At 45.5% G+C, this 13,959-nt stretch overlaps 1 protein-coding gene across 1 annotated transcript in view; it reads left to right on the top strand.

Annotated features, from left to right (window-relative positions):
* Window positions 1–13,338, top strand: part of INSC (INSC spindle orientation adaptor protein) — a 94,352-nt gene extending 81,014 nt beyond the window's left edge. The window contains exons 9-12 of the mRNA XM_036323168.1: window positions 1,825–1,891; window positions 3,998–4,153; window positions 6,091–6,167; window positions 12,813–13,338. Coding sequence (XP_036179061.1) covers window positions 1,825–1,891; window positions 3,998–4,153; window positions 6,091–6,167; window positions 12,813–12,941 — 429 coding nt within the window. The 3' untranslated portion in view covers window positions 12,942–13,338. The remainder of the gene's footprint in view (window positions 1–1,824; window positions 1,892–3,997; window positions 4,154–6,090; window positions 6,168–12,812) is intronic.
* The last annotated feature ends 621 nt before the right edge of the window (window positions 13,339–13,959 follow it).

The following is a 13,959-nucleotide window of genomic DNA, read 5'->3' on the forward strand; positions in this document are numbered from 1 at the left end:
ATTTTTCCTCTAACTCCTCCCACTTAGCCCACAAACACTGTCTTAAAAGGTGGGGGAGGGCTTCCAAGGACTAACCCTCCTTTGGTCCCATTATCTTTCTCAAATGCAAACAGGAGCTTGTCACTCCCTTCCTAAAACGTCTGGTAGGACAGACTTGCCTTGGGATCAGCTCTTGGGGGGTTCTCTGGTCTCTCCCCTGGCAACCCATCCTGGTCACGCTTACCTCGCCCCACCACTGCCCAGATCTGAGCTAGAAGGGCTGTAGGCACGGGTGCCACAGCACCCTAAGATGAGTACCCCTTTCCAACATCTGTGTAGTGGGGAAGTGGGGAGATAGATATTCTATTAATACGGCAAACTTTTTCTTTCTGTTGAAAAGAGATTTGTTACATACATTTGTTATCCAGAGTAATATGCCAATATTGAGCCAATTAAAATCTTGCTAACACTCTTTCTTGGCAAATGTCACATTACTATCTAGTAATAGTCGAGTTTCAGGTTGTAAGCTGCCTAAACAGTCCTCAGGAGACCGCCAGCTGCCACCTCAGAGCAGGGCATGGCCTGCAGTTACACTGCGTCCCAAGCTTTGGAGAAACCTTTCAAGAGATAGGCCTGCACCAGTGAGAAACCTTATCTCATTTTATTTCACTACTTATTGCAATCACCACATGAATGTGTTGTCTGTTTGCATAGACGTGGTTGGATATGCATTTTGCTGTTTATGTCAGGAGCAGTGTCATGGGTGGTACCTGAGTTAAACGGTGCCAGGTTGTCAACATTTTCCAGTGGTATTTTGGCACCTTGTATAGTTTGGGGGTCTGCAGTGGGTCCCTTGGTGGTCCACTCCTTAATCCAGTTTTGTGCTGTGAGTTCTCTCTGCAACCCTGACTGCCTAGGCCGGGGGGTGGTGGGGGGTGGGGGTGGACATTGGTGAGGCTGATGGCTGCCCAGCCCGTGAGGTTGTAACCACGGCTAACTGTCCACCTGATGTCAGCATCCCTTTACTATAGGCAGGGCCTTCAGCGATGCCCAGCAAGCAAGGCCTGCAGGCCCAGACCTGCAAAATGTAGCTGAGCATGAACTTTCTCATCAAATTCCCCAGAATACCTGATACCGGGGGTGTAATGCTATCCCACTTATGTTCTCTAACTTGATCTTAGTCGCCATTTCAGGTTGAAAGCAGGTGGGGTTCAGTATCAGGGCAGAAAGCTAGGTTGGGGTGAGCCCAGTCCAGAGCAGAGGACAGCCGGGAACCTGCCAGTTCGGTCCGCATTTCAGGGCCCGGGGCCAGAAGGTTCCTGCAGAAAGATGATGGGACCCCCTCTTCGCTCAGGTGACATTGTTCTCCCCAGTGGAGCCCTGGGTTCCACCCCAGGGTCACGTGCTGATGAACGGGCATCCAGTCACTGGAGAAGCACACCTGGGTGGCAGGAGCCCATGGGGACAAAAGAAAATACCCTGGAAGTACGGGCCAGGTGTGCAGAAAGGAGTCACAGGCTAAAGCAGTGGTTCTCAACCTTCTGGCCCTTTAAATACAGTTCCTCATGTTGTGACTCGACCATAAAATTATTTTCGTTGCTACTTCGTAATGTTGCAACAGTAATGTTGCTACTGTTATGAATTGTAATGTAAATATCTGATCTGCAGGATGGTCTTAGGCGACCCCTGTGAAAGGGTCGTTCGGCTGCCAAAGGGGTTGTGACCCACAGGTTGGGAACCACTGAGCTAAAGGAAAGCTTTGTAGCCCCTGGCTCAGCTGCTTGTAGAGCGCACCTTTTGGCTCAGGTGTGCCCACTTTCTTAGCTTCTCAATCCTCTTTTCCAGATTGTGACAATCTTGGCAAACATGTCTGTCCTGGAGCAGTGCGCCTCGGACATCATTCAGGAGAACGGTATGTGTTTCAGCGCGAGCATGTTGTGTGGGTGATGTGGCCATACAGAACCGCGGGCCTTTGTGTTTGTGTGCAGGCTATGCGGAGGCACGTGCCTGTGTACATGTAGGTCTCCACAATTGCATGAGCATGTATATGTGTGCTTATGTGTAACTGTTTGCTTGCCTTCATGAGGCTTCAATTCCACTGGGAGACAGCGAACAGAGATAGAGAAGGCCAGATAATGGTAGTGACACGAGGAAGATAAAGTGGGGAAGGGTAAGGTAGACCCAAGGTAGGAGGGTGGCAGGCCATTTTCACTAGGATGGTAAAGAGAAGACAAAGATTTCATTTTGATCCAAAGAGTACAAATCCATTCCTACAAAAGGACATATTCCAATTTTCAGTCATTCTGATCCAATTGGCTTTGACCTCAGTAGAACGCTGAAGAGCCTGAGGAGTGGGGAGCAGGTCAGGGCTAGCCGGATGGATCCCTCAACACCTCATCTGAGAGCATTGCTTTCGCACTTTCTCCCCCTCCCACCTTGTGCTGGGTTGTCACCAAGGTCCATGTAAGGTGGGCCAGGTTTCAGTGCCTGGGTCCTGTAGAAAGATGACGGGACCCCCATCACCTGGGAACAAAGTGGTGAGGGCTTCCTGTGACTGAGAAATAAGGCAGCAATTAGCAATGGGTTGGAAACCAGAGATGCTAATGAACCCACCAGTCGCCTCTGTTGTTGCTAAATCCCCTTTTCCCAGGTTTCTCTGTGGTTTAAACAAAGATACACGTTCTGCATCCCCCATTGCTCTATTACTAATTGAAAGACATCATTTTGTGTTCATTCTATGTGATGAGGTAATAATGAAAAATGTTCCTGAACCAGTTGGGAAGCTGGGAGCCCAAGGGGTGTCATTGTGGCCTATTCCTTCAGTACTTAGAGCCTTAAGTTCAACTGGTCAGCAGGAGTGTAATGCAGAGGCCCGTGGATTTGGGATTGGACTATCTGGCATCTGTAGAGGGTTTTATGGTTCATAAAGTGCTATGGATGGGCTCAATCAGTCAATAGTTATTGAGATATACTGTGTGCCTGGCATTGTGCTAAACAAATAAACACGGACATAAATAAATCCTTGCCTTTTTCCTGGAGGAGATCACAGTTTAGAAGGAGAGGCCAACTTGATAAGAGTGGCAACATGACAAAAGTGTGACATCCACAATAAGACAATGCAGTGGAGGGAGGGTAACATAGCAGCTGATACCATTAAAACTGGAAAAAGCGCTACTATTTACTAGCTGTATGACCTCTGCACTTCCATCTGCAAAATGGGAACAATAGTAACACCTACCTCATAGGGCTGATGGGAAGATAGCATGTTAGAAGTGTACCTGGCACATAATGAGCTCTATGGCAAGTGTATCTGCTCTTTCAGGAAACAATGGCAGTCCCCATGGCCCAATTGAAGAGAGTTTGATGAAGAGACTATTTACAAAAGTGGGGCAGCACCTGAGGGATCCGCAGTAATGATGACACAGACAGTAGGCCTCCTGGGCTGGACAGGGCAGGCCCTGTTGCACAGGCTGGACTTTGAAAGGGGTCCTCTTCCCAGGATGCATTTGGCTCTGATGTCTCTTGCCCTGCAGTCTGGTCATGTCATCTCTGTGCTGCCCCAAATTGTGTATGATGGTGGTGATGGGGGGCTGGATGAAGGGTAGTGGGAGGTCAGATAACTGCATGACTCTGAAAAGACACTTCACTCTCTGGGCCTCAAAGGGATTATACTAATACCAAATTCAAGACTATTGGAGGTTTTAGGCGATCATGTACTTACTATGCATTTAGCACGGTATCAGACATGTAGTCAAAAAGCCCAGTAAAAGCATTTAAAAAGTAAAAAGGGATGTCCTCCAGGGATCCTTTCCAAGTATGGTGACTTGGTACATGGAATCAGAGACACCCCAGGGCAGAAGGAATAGAAGAGGTGGCCTTGTCTAGCTTCCTTCACATGTGTGATATCCCCTCAGTCATTCTGACAGCCTTTACTCCAGCCCTGCAGCTATCCATCCAGCAGGTTCCAAGAAGGCTCCCCACTGGAATGAGTGCCAACTATTCATTGCCTCTTGCCCAGGGGTCCAGCTTATCATGGGCATGCTGTCCGAGAAGCCAAGATCTGGGACCCCTGCTGAGGTGGCAGCCTGCGAGCGAGTCCAGCAGAAGGCTGCAGTGACCCTGGCCCGTCTCAGCCGAGACCCAGATGTGGCACAGGAGGCCGTGCGGCTGAGCTGTAAGTGGTACTGGCTGTAGCAGAAGTGGAGTTGGGGGATGGGGGAGCAGCCTCGATTTCACAGTGGCAACAGAGGTCTGGCTGGGTGCTGGGAAATGCTGGCATGGAGGCCTGGTGTGCAGCCCCTAGTCTAGCTTCTAATTTGGGGCTGAAGCAAGAGAGAGGAAGGATCTAGGGAGGTTTTAGTTGGCCAGAACAATGACTCACCTGCAGACTTCCTGTTCATCAGAACTGCATTTCTTCATCAACTAATTCATTTCCTCATTCAGTTATTCACTTATTTGTTTACCCATTTGTTCATTCACTCATTACTTCATCCTTTTGTTTATTCATTTATTAGCACATTTATTACTTATTCACCATTAATTCATTTATTAATTCACTCATTAAATCCCTCATTCCTTTAGTTAGTCACTTATTTACCCAACAAATGCTGGGCTCTGTTCTTAGTGCTAGGCATGTAACACCAACTATAGCATTGTCCTGACCACAGGCACTTACACACCTATGGGGTGGCAGGTGTGAAAAGAAACATTTGCACTTGAACATCAGAGAGCAATGCTCAGAGCATGTCCATAGCACATTTGCTACACAATGGAAGTAGCCCACATTCATCTGGGTGGGTCAGAGAATATTTTAGCAAGGAGGTGAGTCGTCAGCTGTGGTTTGAGGAGTTATCCTGGTGTTAAGGTTGAGAAAGGGCTCTCCAGGTAGAGACAGTATCATGCCTGTCCTCCAGGCACAACAAGGTTGGCAAGAGGTGACCCTGTGGCAGCAGAGGGTTCCAGCTTCATAAGAAGTTATGGAAGATACATATACCTAATGTGTCGCACACCTTTTATTTAAAATATATTTTATTTATTTTTTACAGAGAGGAAGGGAGAGGGGTAGAGAGTTAGAAACATCGATGAGAGAGAAACATCGATCAGCTGCCTCCTGCACACCTCCCACTGGGGATGTGCCCGCAACCAAGGTACATGCCCTTGACCGGAATTGAACCCGGGACCTATCAGTCTGCAGGCTGACATGACACTCTATCCACTGAGCCAAACCGGGTAGGGCTGTCACACACCTTTTATCACTCTGTTATAATGAGGTGGTTTTTTCAAGTTTGAAGGAAGTCAGTTTGCGCTGAAAAGCAGTTATTTATTTAACTTTTCTTCTCTAAAGACCTAGGCAACATTAACCTACTCAATCTGTAGTTTTCTATATTTTTAGCTACAAAATATATTTTTTCTTTTTCAAAAAAATGTGTTTTTTTTAATTGATTTTTTAGAGAGAGAGAAAGGGAGAGGGATAGAGAGATAGAAACATCAATAAGAGAGAAACAGCGATAGTTTGCCTCCTGCACACCCCCTACTGGGGATTGAGCCCACAACCCGGGCATGTGCTCTAACTGAGAATCAAACTGGTCACCTCCTGCTGCATGGGGCAAGGCTCAATCTACTGAGTGACACCAGCTGGGCAACAACATATTTTCTGATAGGTAATTGAGAAATAAAAGGTGCCGACCGTTCCACTGATAAAGATGCAAACACTAAATGTGGCTCTGGTAAAATCAGAGGTACCTCCACAGAAGTAGCTGTTTAGAGAGACCTGTGCTACCTTGGCTGCAGTTTTAACCAAGTTCAGTCCCAGCCAGGGTTCTGGCACTTAGGGGTTTGGTTTTGACACTGCAGCTCATCCTGGCCCTGACAAGGGTCTGTTCACACCTGAGGGAGCAGGCTTCCACCACGAGCTCCTCCAGGTGGGTTCACTCTCCTTCCCCGGCTGACTGATCAGCTGACAGGGACACTGGGAGCCACCTGCTTCCACAGGCCCCACTTGGAGAGCTGTGCGAGAGAGAGTGGAGCACCCCTGGCTCAGGCCTGGCCAGGCTGGTCCCCACCCAGAGCTTGAGGTTCTCTGTGTGTTTCACGCAGCTGTGTTTCATGCAGGTATGTCCCGCCTCATTGAACTCTGCCGATCGCCCTCAGAGAGGAACAGCAGTGACGCCGTGCTGGTGGCCTGCCTGGTGAGTTCACAGTCTTCCCGATCTTTTCCCCTGGTCAGGGGAGCTGGCTATGTCATGGTTGGCTTGCATAAGCCATGAAACTTCTCTGGGCTTCAACTTTTCTCTTCAAAATGATAAGAGTAATACTTGTTCACTTAATTCATAAAATTTTGGAGACAATTATATGAAGTCATATATGTGAAAGATGGGAGGCTGGGAGCCACAAACCTTTAGGTTCTAGGGAATCTGAACAATGATCAAGACTGAGTGGCTGGTGGCGGGATGCTAGGCGGTGTTAGTTATGTCACTGTGCCTGATGTACGTGGGAGCTAGGGTATGGATGTCTCCTGCCTCTTCCAAACCGGACACAGTGAGAAAGCTTCCCTCTTCTCCTCGGAAGGAAGCATTGTGGCTTCCTTCTCTCCTTTGTGGAACAGAACAAGAGGCAATAGGACGGGACAGAGAATATTATTCAGCCAGCCACCAGGGCCTTCACCTGAACCAAGCAAGTGCATCCTGGGAAGTCCCCACCCGACTTCTTCTTGCTGCTTGGGTCTCTCATTAGTTCATCCGGTAGCACCAGATGGGGAATGTATGCTTTGTCTCTGAACTCCTCCCTGATGGGGTGTAACAGATCCCAAAGCAGAGCAGCTTCCAGTTGGAAGCATGAAGGAGCAGGGAAGCCATTGGATAAATAGACCCATTTAGCTTCCAGATCCTTGATTGGTCCTCAAAAGATGCAAGGGAGAAGTGATGGATTTAGAGATCCTTTAAGCTCTTTCACAGTAAAGCCCCCTCTCACCCATCTTGTTTTAACTGAGTTCATCTCATTTCTGGGAGCTCCTGATGGGCAGTGTGGGGTAGCAACAGCAGGGCCTTACAGTCAGACACACCTGTCTTGGTTTTGCCATTAATGAGCTGTGTGACATGGGTAGGTCACTAAATGCTATACATTTTATTCAATAAATATTTACTGAGTGATTCTTTCTAAAAATGCACTCCTCTAGGCTACGAGGATATAGTTGTGAAAAAAGAGACAAAAAATCTATGCTGTCATGGGGCTTTTATTCTGGTACATGCAGAACAACCTTAACCTTTCTTGCACCTTGGTGATCTGGTGAAGCTTATGGACCCCTTGTCAGAATGATGTTTTAAACATATACAATAAAATATATAGAATTAAAAAGGAATCCAATTATATTAAAACTAGAGGCCTGGTGCACGAATTCGTGCACATTGAAAGATAATTAATTGGAAGAAATATTTTAATATCGCTATTTGCCCTTTCTCTATAATAGAAGTGTCAATCAAATTCACAATTGATAATGACAGATGGAAACACATGCATGCGATTGGCACCAGCGAGAGCTTTATATGTATCACACATGTGCGAGTCAACTTAGCCTTTTATAGATATAGAATAAACTTGCTTAATTAGACCTGCTTTCTGATGTAGCTAAACTTTTTCCAGCCCAGTGAAGCACCTCAACTTCTCTTTCAGGTAATCATCAGCAATACAGCAGTAAATATCAACATGAAGCAGATTATTATTGTAGATCATGCAGGGAGAACAAAGGGTAAAATATATAACTGCAGCAGTGTTTGACTATATTCTGTGCAGTAAGAAACCTAAAGTCATTTTTCAAGGTCCACCATTTCTTACTTCTTTTCAGTCAGGTCAAGTTTCTAAGTTTTCTAAATCTCCGTTTTCTGGCTAATGAAAAGAAAATAGGATTCCACTGAATCTCCTATCTACCTACTCCAGGACTTCTGTGAGGATCAAATGAGATGAGGCACAGGAAAATGCTTCACAGACATTTGGTTCAGTGTAAAGTATTTCCATCTGGCTATAAAGCAAGTTGTGTTCATGGGCTGAAGAAACTGCAAGGAGGCTAGTCGCTAGGGAGAGGAAGCTGGGCGTTGCTATGTGATGTCATTACCCAGACGGACACTTAGCATATTAGCCTTTTATACATATAGATAATTGTAGAGTATTTAAACATGTGTACTTTTAACTAATAACTTAAATAAGATTGATCAGTGAGTCTAATAAGCATTGTAACTTGCCTACCAATGAGCGTCAATGGTATTTGAAGCTACCTATCACAATCATGAGATATGAAAGTTCCTGGGATTTCTATTGGTGAACAAATCTCAGGGCTTGCTGAGACTTCATGGTTTGTTGCTTCATCCACAATAGAAGGAAAAGCTAAGTTTCAGTGAGAGATTAGTGAATGTAAAGATGTGATTTTCCAGGTTCACAGAGCTTCTTAATTCTGTCTGGTCTAGTGAGTCAAATGGAGAAGATTAATACCTGGCAAACATAATAATTGCTCCCAACTCCCATTATCTTCACAACTCAGGCAGCTAGCAACTGCTTGACACTAACCAGGCCCTGAGGAAGTGTTGGGAACCTATAAAGCTCCATTCAGATATAAGGGCTTTCTGCGATTCCTTCTTCATTTATGTCATTAGTTTGAAGAAGCGCACACAGAAAGGCTTAGCCACTATCTTCAATCTCCTAAAGGGTTTTCCAGTGGAAAAGGGATTAAATTTCTCCTTGTGGACAAGTTGCTGGATGCAGAAGAGAGCCCCTCTCTTCCTAAATCACCCTCCATCTAGCTACTGGGCTAATTTTCCTCATGACAGTTTACAACCATGACACTCCATGACCAATCCTTCCATGGTCCCTGTTACCTACAGCCTGCTGTCCATGTGGTTCAGACCTTCACAGTGGGAATCCCACCCACCTTAGGCTCTGGAGGCCTCTCACTGCCTCCAGGCCCCATCCTGCTGGCTAGGCCAGAGTGTTATGAGCCACCCAACACTACCCTTGGCCCTTGGCCCAAGCAGATACCCTTTCTACAGCTCTGCCAGCACCTCACTCAAGACTTAGACCAAAACACCTCTCCTCCATGCAGCTTCCTGGGAGCCCTCCATGCTTAAGATAGGAACACACAGCCTGCCTGCTCGGATTTTGTTTTCCCCAGTAGGAGGCAGGTTGAGTTCTCTCTTAGAATTGAAACACAGCCAGCCTGATGCTGAAGACCTTGACTTTTGACCAGACCATCTTGTCTCAGACATGCTTTCTCCCCCATGCCTTATGGTCCTGGTCTTGTTATCTTGGCTCATGAAGGGATTTGAATTTCTCCCCTTCTAGCCCAGGGCCTTCTTGTGGTCAGGATCCTTTTCCAGCTCTTTGTTTCTCCATAGGACTTTGGGTTTGGTGACTGTTTTTGGCTTGGCTGAGGAACTGGTAGACTTGGCCACCCTCAGCACCCCCTGTTGGTGAGTGTTTGTGGTTTGGCTGCCAGAAGGGCCTCCCTATTTGAGTGCTGTCCTCTGGTTGATGAGACGGAGGTACTAGGTGCCTTGTCTGGTGGGTGGAGTTGGAGGCTGCCTCTCCTGCCCGTCCTCAAGGTGTTCTTTCCAGCTTCAAAGGCTCCTTTCAGGGGAATGGAAGACATTTCAATGGTTGTTTCCCACATCTGCGAAAGTGGCAGCACAGATTGTCTCCTGCAAACAGGCTTGATTTTTCCTTAATGAAGCAGCTGTCAGTGGGCTGCTGGGCTTGTTAAATACTTACGTGTTTTCAGACTGTCTGGGAATGAGATCCTGAGATGATTGGTTGTTAACTCTCTGAGGAAAGCAGAGGCTGAGAGAGAAAGGCTTTGGAAGAGTGGGAGGTCCTTTAAGCCCCTGGGCCAGTGATGGTGAACCTTTTGAGCTCGGCGTGTCAGCATTTTGAAAAACCCCAACGTAACTCTGGTGCCATGTCACATATATAATTTTTTTGATCTTTGCAACCATAGTAAAACAAAGATTTATATTTTTGATATTTATTTTATATATTTAAATGCCATTTAACAAAGAAAAATCAACCAAAAAAATGAGTTCACGTGTCACCTCTGACACGCGTGTCATAGGTTCGCCATCACTGGCCTGGGCCCTGAGGAGAGGGTGCTCCCAGATGGTTGGGGTTCATGCCCTGTAGACTTTCTAGGGACTCTGTGTATCTATTTGCTTTTGTGTTTTTTCAGGTCTGTTTCTAGTTCTCTCTCTTATGTTTTGTTTTTGCTTTTCTTTCCTTCTAGAGCAGTGGTTCTCAACCTTCCTAATGCCGCGACCCTTTAATACAGTTCCTCATGTTGTGGTGACCCCCAACCATAAAATTATTTTCGTTGCTACTTCATAACTGTAATTTTGCTACTGTTATGAATCATAATGTAAATATCTGATATGCAGGATGTAGTTTCATTGTTACAGATTGAACATAATTAAAGCATAGTGATTAATCACAAAACAATATGTAATTATATATGTGTTTTCCGATGGTCTTCAGCGACCCCTGTGAAAGGGTCGTTCGACCCTCAAAGGAGTAGCGACCCACAGGTTGAGAACCGCTGTTCTAGATGTTGCCTCCTCTCTTAGAGGTTTCTCTCTCTCCTTCTTTCCCTTTCTCTCTTTCTTTTTATTCCCCCCAGACCTCTCTCTCCTCCTCATCCTCACCTCTTCCTACCTCTCTCCTATGCTTCCTGCCCCGGGGTGTGCTCTCTCTCTCTCTTTTTTTTGGTCATCATCTCTTCTTCTTTCCATCTCCCTTTCATGCATGGTTTCATTTTTTTCATCAGTTCATCTCTGTATCTTTGTTTTAATATTACCTTTTTGTTACTTTTTTCTGTTGTCTCCTTTTCTCTGTCTCTGCTACTTTCTTCTATCTTATTTTCTTGGTATGGGTTTATTTTCTCTCTTTGTCTAGTTTTTCTTCCTTCTTCCTTTTTGCTTTATTTTTATCCCTGTTGATGTAAAATACATCGATGGTCTCACCTCTTCTGCTGAAGATCCTGGCTTGTTTTTACTGTGATGACTCAAGGTTAATGGGGTTATTTCTCTCTGTTGGATCAAGAGCAATCAGAAAGTGTTATAGATTCAGCCTCTCTAGCCCTTAGGGATGTCATACTCCAGGGAAAAGAGGTCACACTAATAAGAGATAGTCTCCTGGAGTCTACTTCCTGGAGAAAACCAAGACAGAGACACATGCCCCTCTTAACCCACTGGACATGGCAGAGCCTGTTAGTCCCACAGCCAACTAAAGCCATCCTCTCCTTCCACCAACTTGATGATTTCTCAGCCATAGGTTACCTCTCATGTCTAGGTAATAAGTTCTATGTCTGCCTTAAACTCAATATAAACTAGTGTCCTGTGCTTGCAGCATCCTGCTGTGTGTGTAGGTATGAGAGCTCTGGAGTTGAACTTCTGTGTGATCTCAGGAAGGCCACGTTCTCTCTCTGAGCCCTTTCCCTCTCTGAGCCTTAGTGTCCTTATTTCCAAATTGGGGATCATGAAACTTACCTTGCAGTATCCTGTAAGGATTAAATGAAACACTAGGTTGGCCTTCTTCCTTCTTTGCTTCTTCTGCCACTCCAGATATTGCTCCCTTTCTTTGTCTCCCAGGGGAAGGACATCCTTAAGCTCCTACCTTGTTTCCTGATGTGTACAGGTTCTAGAAGAGGGAAGGAATTCGTATTTATTGGGCACTTAGTATGTATTACTTCAGCTCCCTGGTAAAGAGGTCTGTATAGATGCACAGCTCACATGTGCATTTTAAGGTAGCTCTAGCAGTAGACTCAATTTTAAAGCACTTTATTTGATCTCTTTTGGCAGCAAACATTTATTGAGTCCCATGCCAGCCCCTGTTCTACCTGCTGTAGATACAGAAAAAAATAAATAAAATAAAACAGTCTGTACCCTTGAGGAGCTCAGAGTGTAGTGTGGGAGATACACACTTAAAAGACAATTGCAGTCGTGTATGAGAAGGTTAAGGTCAGTGCAGGGACTGTGCATGCACAGGGGAGGGAGGAACTGTCTCTGCTTTAAGGAATCAGGGGAGGCTTCCTAGAGGAGGTGACAGTGGGACCGGCCTCGCAGGATGAATGCAACTCCTGGCTAGAAAAGAGTGGGGAGGGCCCTCAGGTCACGGAGAGGAGCTGAGCACGGGCACGTGAGTGTGGAACAGGGTAGCACACTCGGGAAAGTGAAACTCAGTTTGTGAAGATCTGAGCAGTGGTTTCATTCTGCTCGCACCTCTCTTTCCTGTTCTTCCACATCTCAGTGGCAGAGTCTCCCCCTCCTTCAACCTTATGACCTTCTTTCCTCTCTCTTTCTTTCTTCCCTCCTTCTCCTCTCATACTGCCTTGCTCAGAACATAGTGGAATTTATGGATAAGTGAATAGCCCTTGCCATTCTAGGGTTCCTCTAAGGATCTGGAAGCATCTACTGATGCCCCTGGCAGTTCTTGTCTATAGGATGACCACATATTTCACTAAGTTGACCAGATCCTTAAAATGATAGATATTGAAAACAACCAGGTTCCTAGGATGAAAAACCAAGATGGCAAGACCATTATTAAGATCATGAAGACTTTCAGATGACATCCACCATGGTGACCAAGGTGCAAATGAAACCAGGGGACCAAGTGATACGATTGCTATGATGATCAGGTGACCAAAAGAACCAGATGACCAAAGGTGTTAAGGTGACAATCAGTTCAAATTACCTGGTAAACAAGCCACTTCCTGAAATGCATCTCTCTGGTAGTTGAAGGAGATACATGCGCCTGAGCAGAGCCCAGTCCGACTCGTATCATTTCTTCTGTTTTCTTCCCAGGCTGCCCTGCGTAGATTGGCCGGGGTCTGTCCTGAAGGCCTCCAGGACTCCGACTTCCAGCAACTGGTCCAGCCCCGGCTTGTGGACTCTTTCTTACTCTGCAGCAACATGGAGGAGAGTTTTGTGTAGCGAGTGTGGGAGAGGAAAGGCATTTGGCCCCATTCTCTTGCCCCTCTGAGAACACACCAGCCCCCTCACCTCATTATTTATACTTAATTTATTTTTTACATGAAGTGGACATAGGGCTAAATATTCTAGCAACATCATCAGGCAGTCTGTGTTCCTTGGGAGTCTTTTTTGTTTTTATTTTTTGACTTCTGTGACTTTTCAGTTGCAGATGTTGAAATGCATAATGGCTAATATGACAGATTGTCATGGGTGATTTCACTTCATCTTGCTTTCTCTACTCTCACTATATAATCTTGCCTCATTTTTTAAAACTTGGCAACCAAAGTATTATAACTACCTAGAATTTTTTTAAAATGTGGATTTGCTCTTTCTAAAAGATTTTAAATGAAATTCATAGTTGGACAGAATATACTAGAAAGAAACTTTTATTCTTTAATAAATGAAATCATACTAAATTTGTCTTGGATTTTTCTGAATAAATTATGTCTTAGACCAGTGGTTCTCAACCTTGGCTGCACATTAGAATCACCTGGGAATCTTTTTAAAATCCTGATTTCTGGGCCTCATCCTCCGGAAATTCTGTTTCTTTGTTATGGGGTGGGGCCACATTACAGATGGGGAAACTGAGGCCAGGAGAAGTTAAGTAATGTTGCCAGAATCAAACAGTTAATGCGGATGTGGGGAGTATATGAACCCACATGTCTTTGACTTCAGAGGCCAATTAGGAAGAAAGCAGGAACTTTGCACCAGACACTTACTGGAAGGTAAGTGTGGCGCTGGACCTATGTAGAACATTATCCCCCAGCAAATGTATCATGAGGTTCCATTCTGGGCCCAGGAAAGAAAAGTAAAAATAACTACTAAGTACTGGGTTACCTGTGAATTTGAACTGGAGGATGCTGGGTTAGTTGTCAGTAAGTCAATCCCCTTAGAAAAGCTATGAAGCAAAATGGTTTAAACAAATAGGAGTTCTGTAGCCTATCTTGCTTTGAATCTTGGTTTTGCACTTACTGTGTGA

The sequence above is a fragment of the Myotis myotis genome, unplaced genomic scaffold (genome assembly GCF_014108235.1).
Source record: "Myotis myotis isolate mMyoMyo1 unplaced genomic scaffold, mMyoMyo1.p scaffold_m19_p_10, whole genome shotgun sequence".
NCBI classification, from domain to species: domain Eukaryota; kingdom Metazoa; phylum Chordata; class Mammalia; order Chiroptera; family Vespertilionidae; genus Myotis; species Myotis myotis.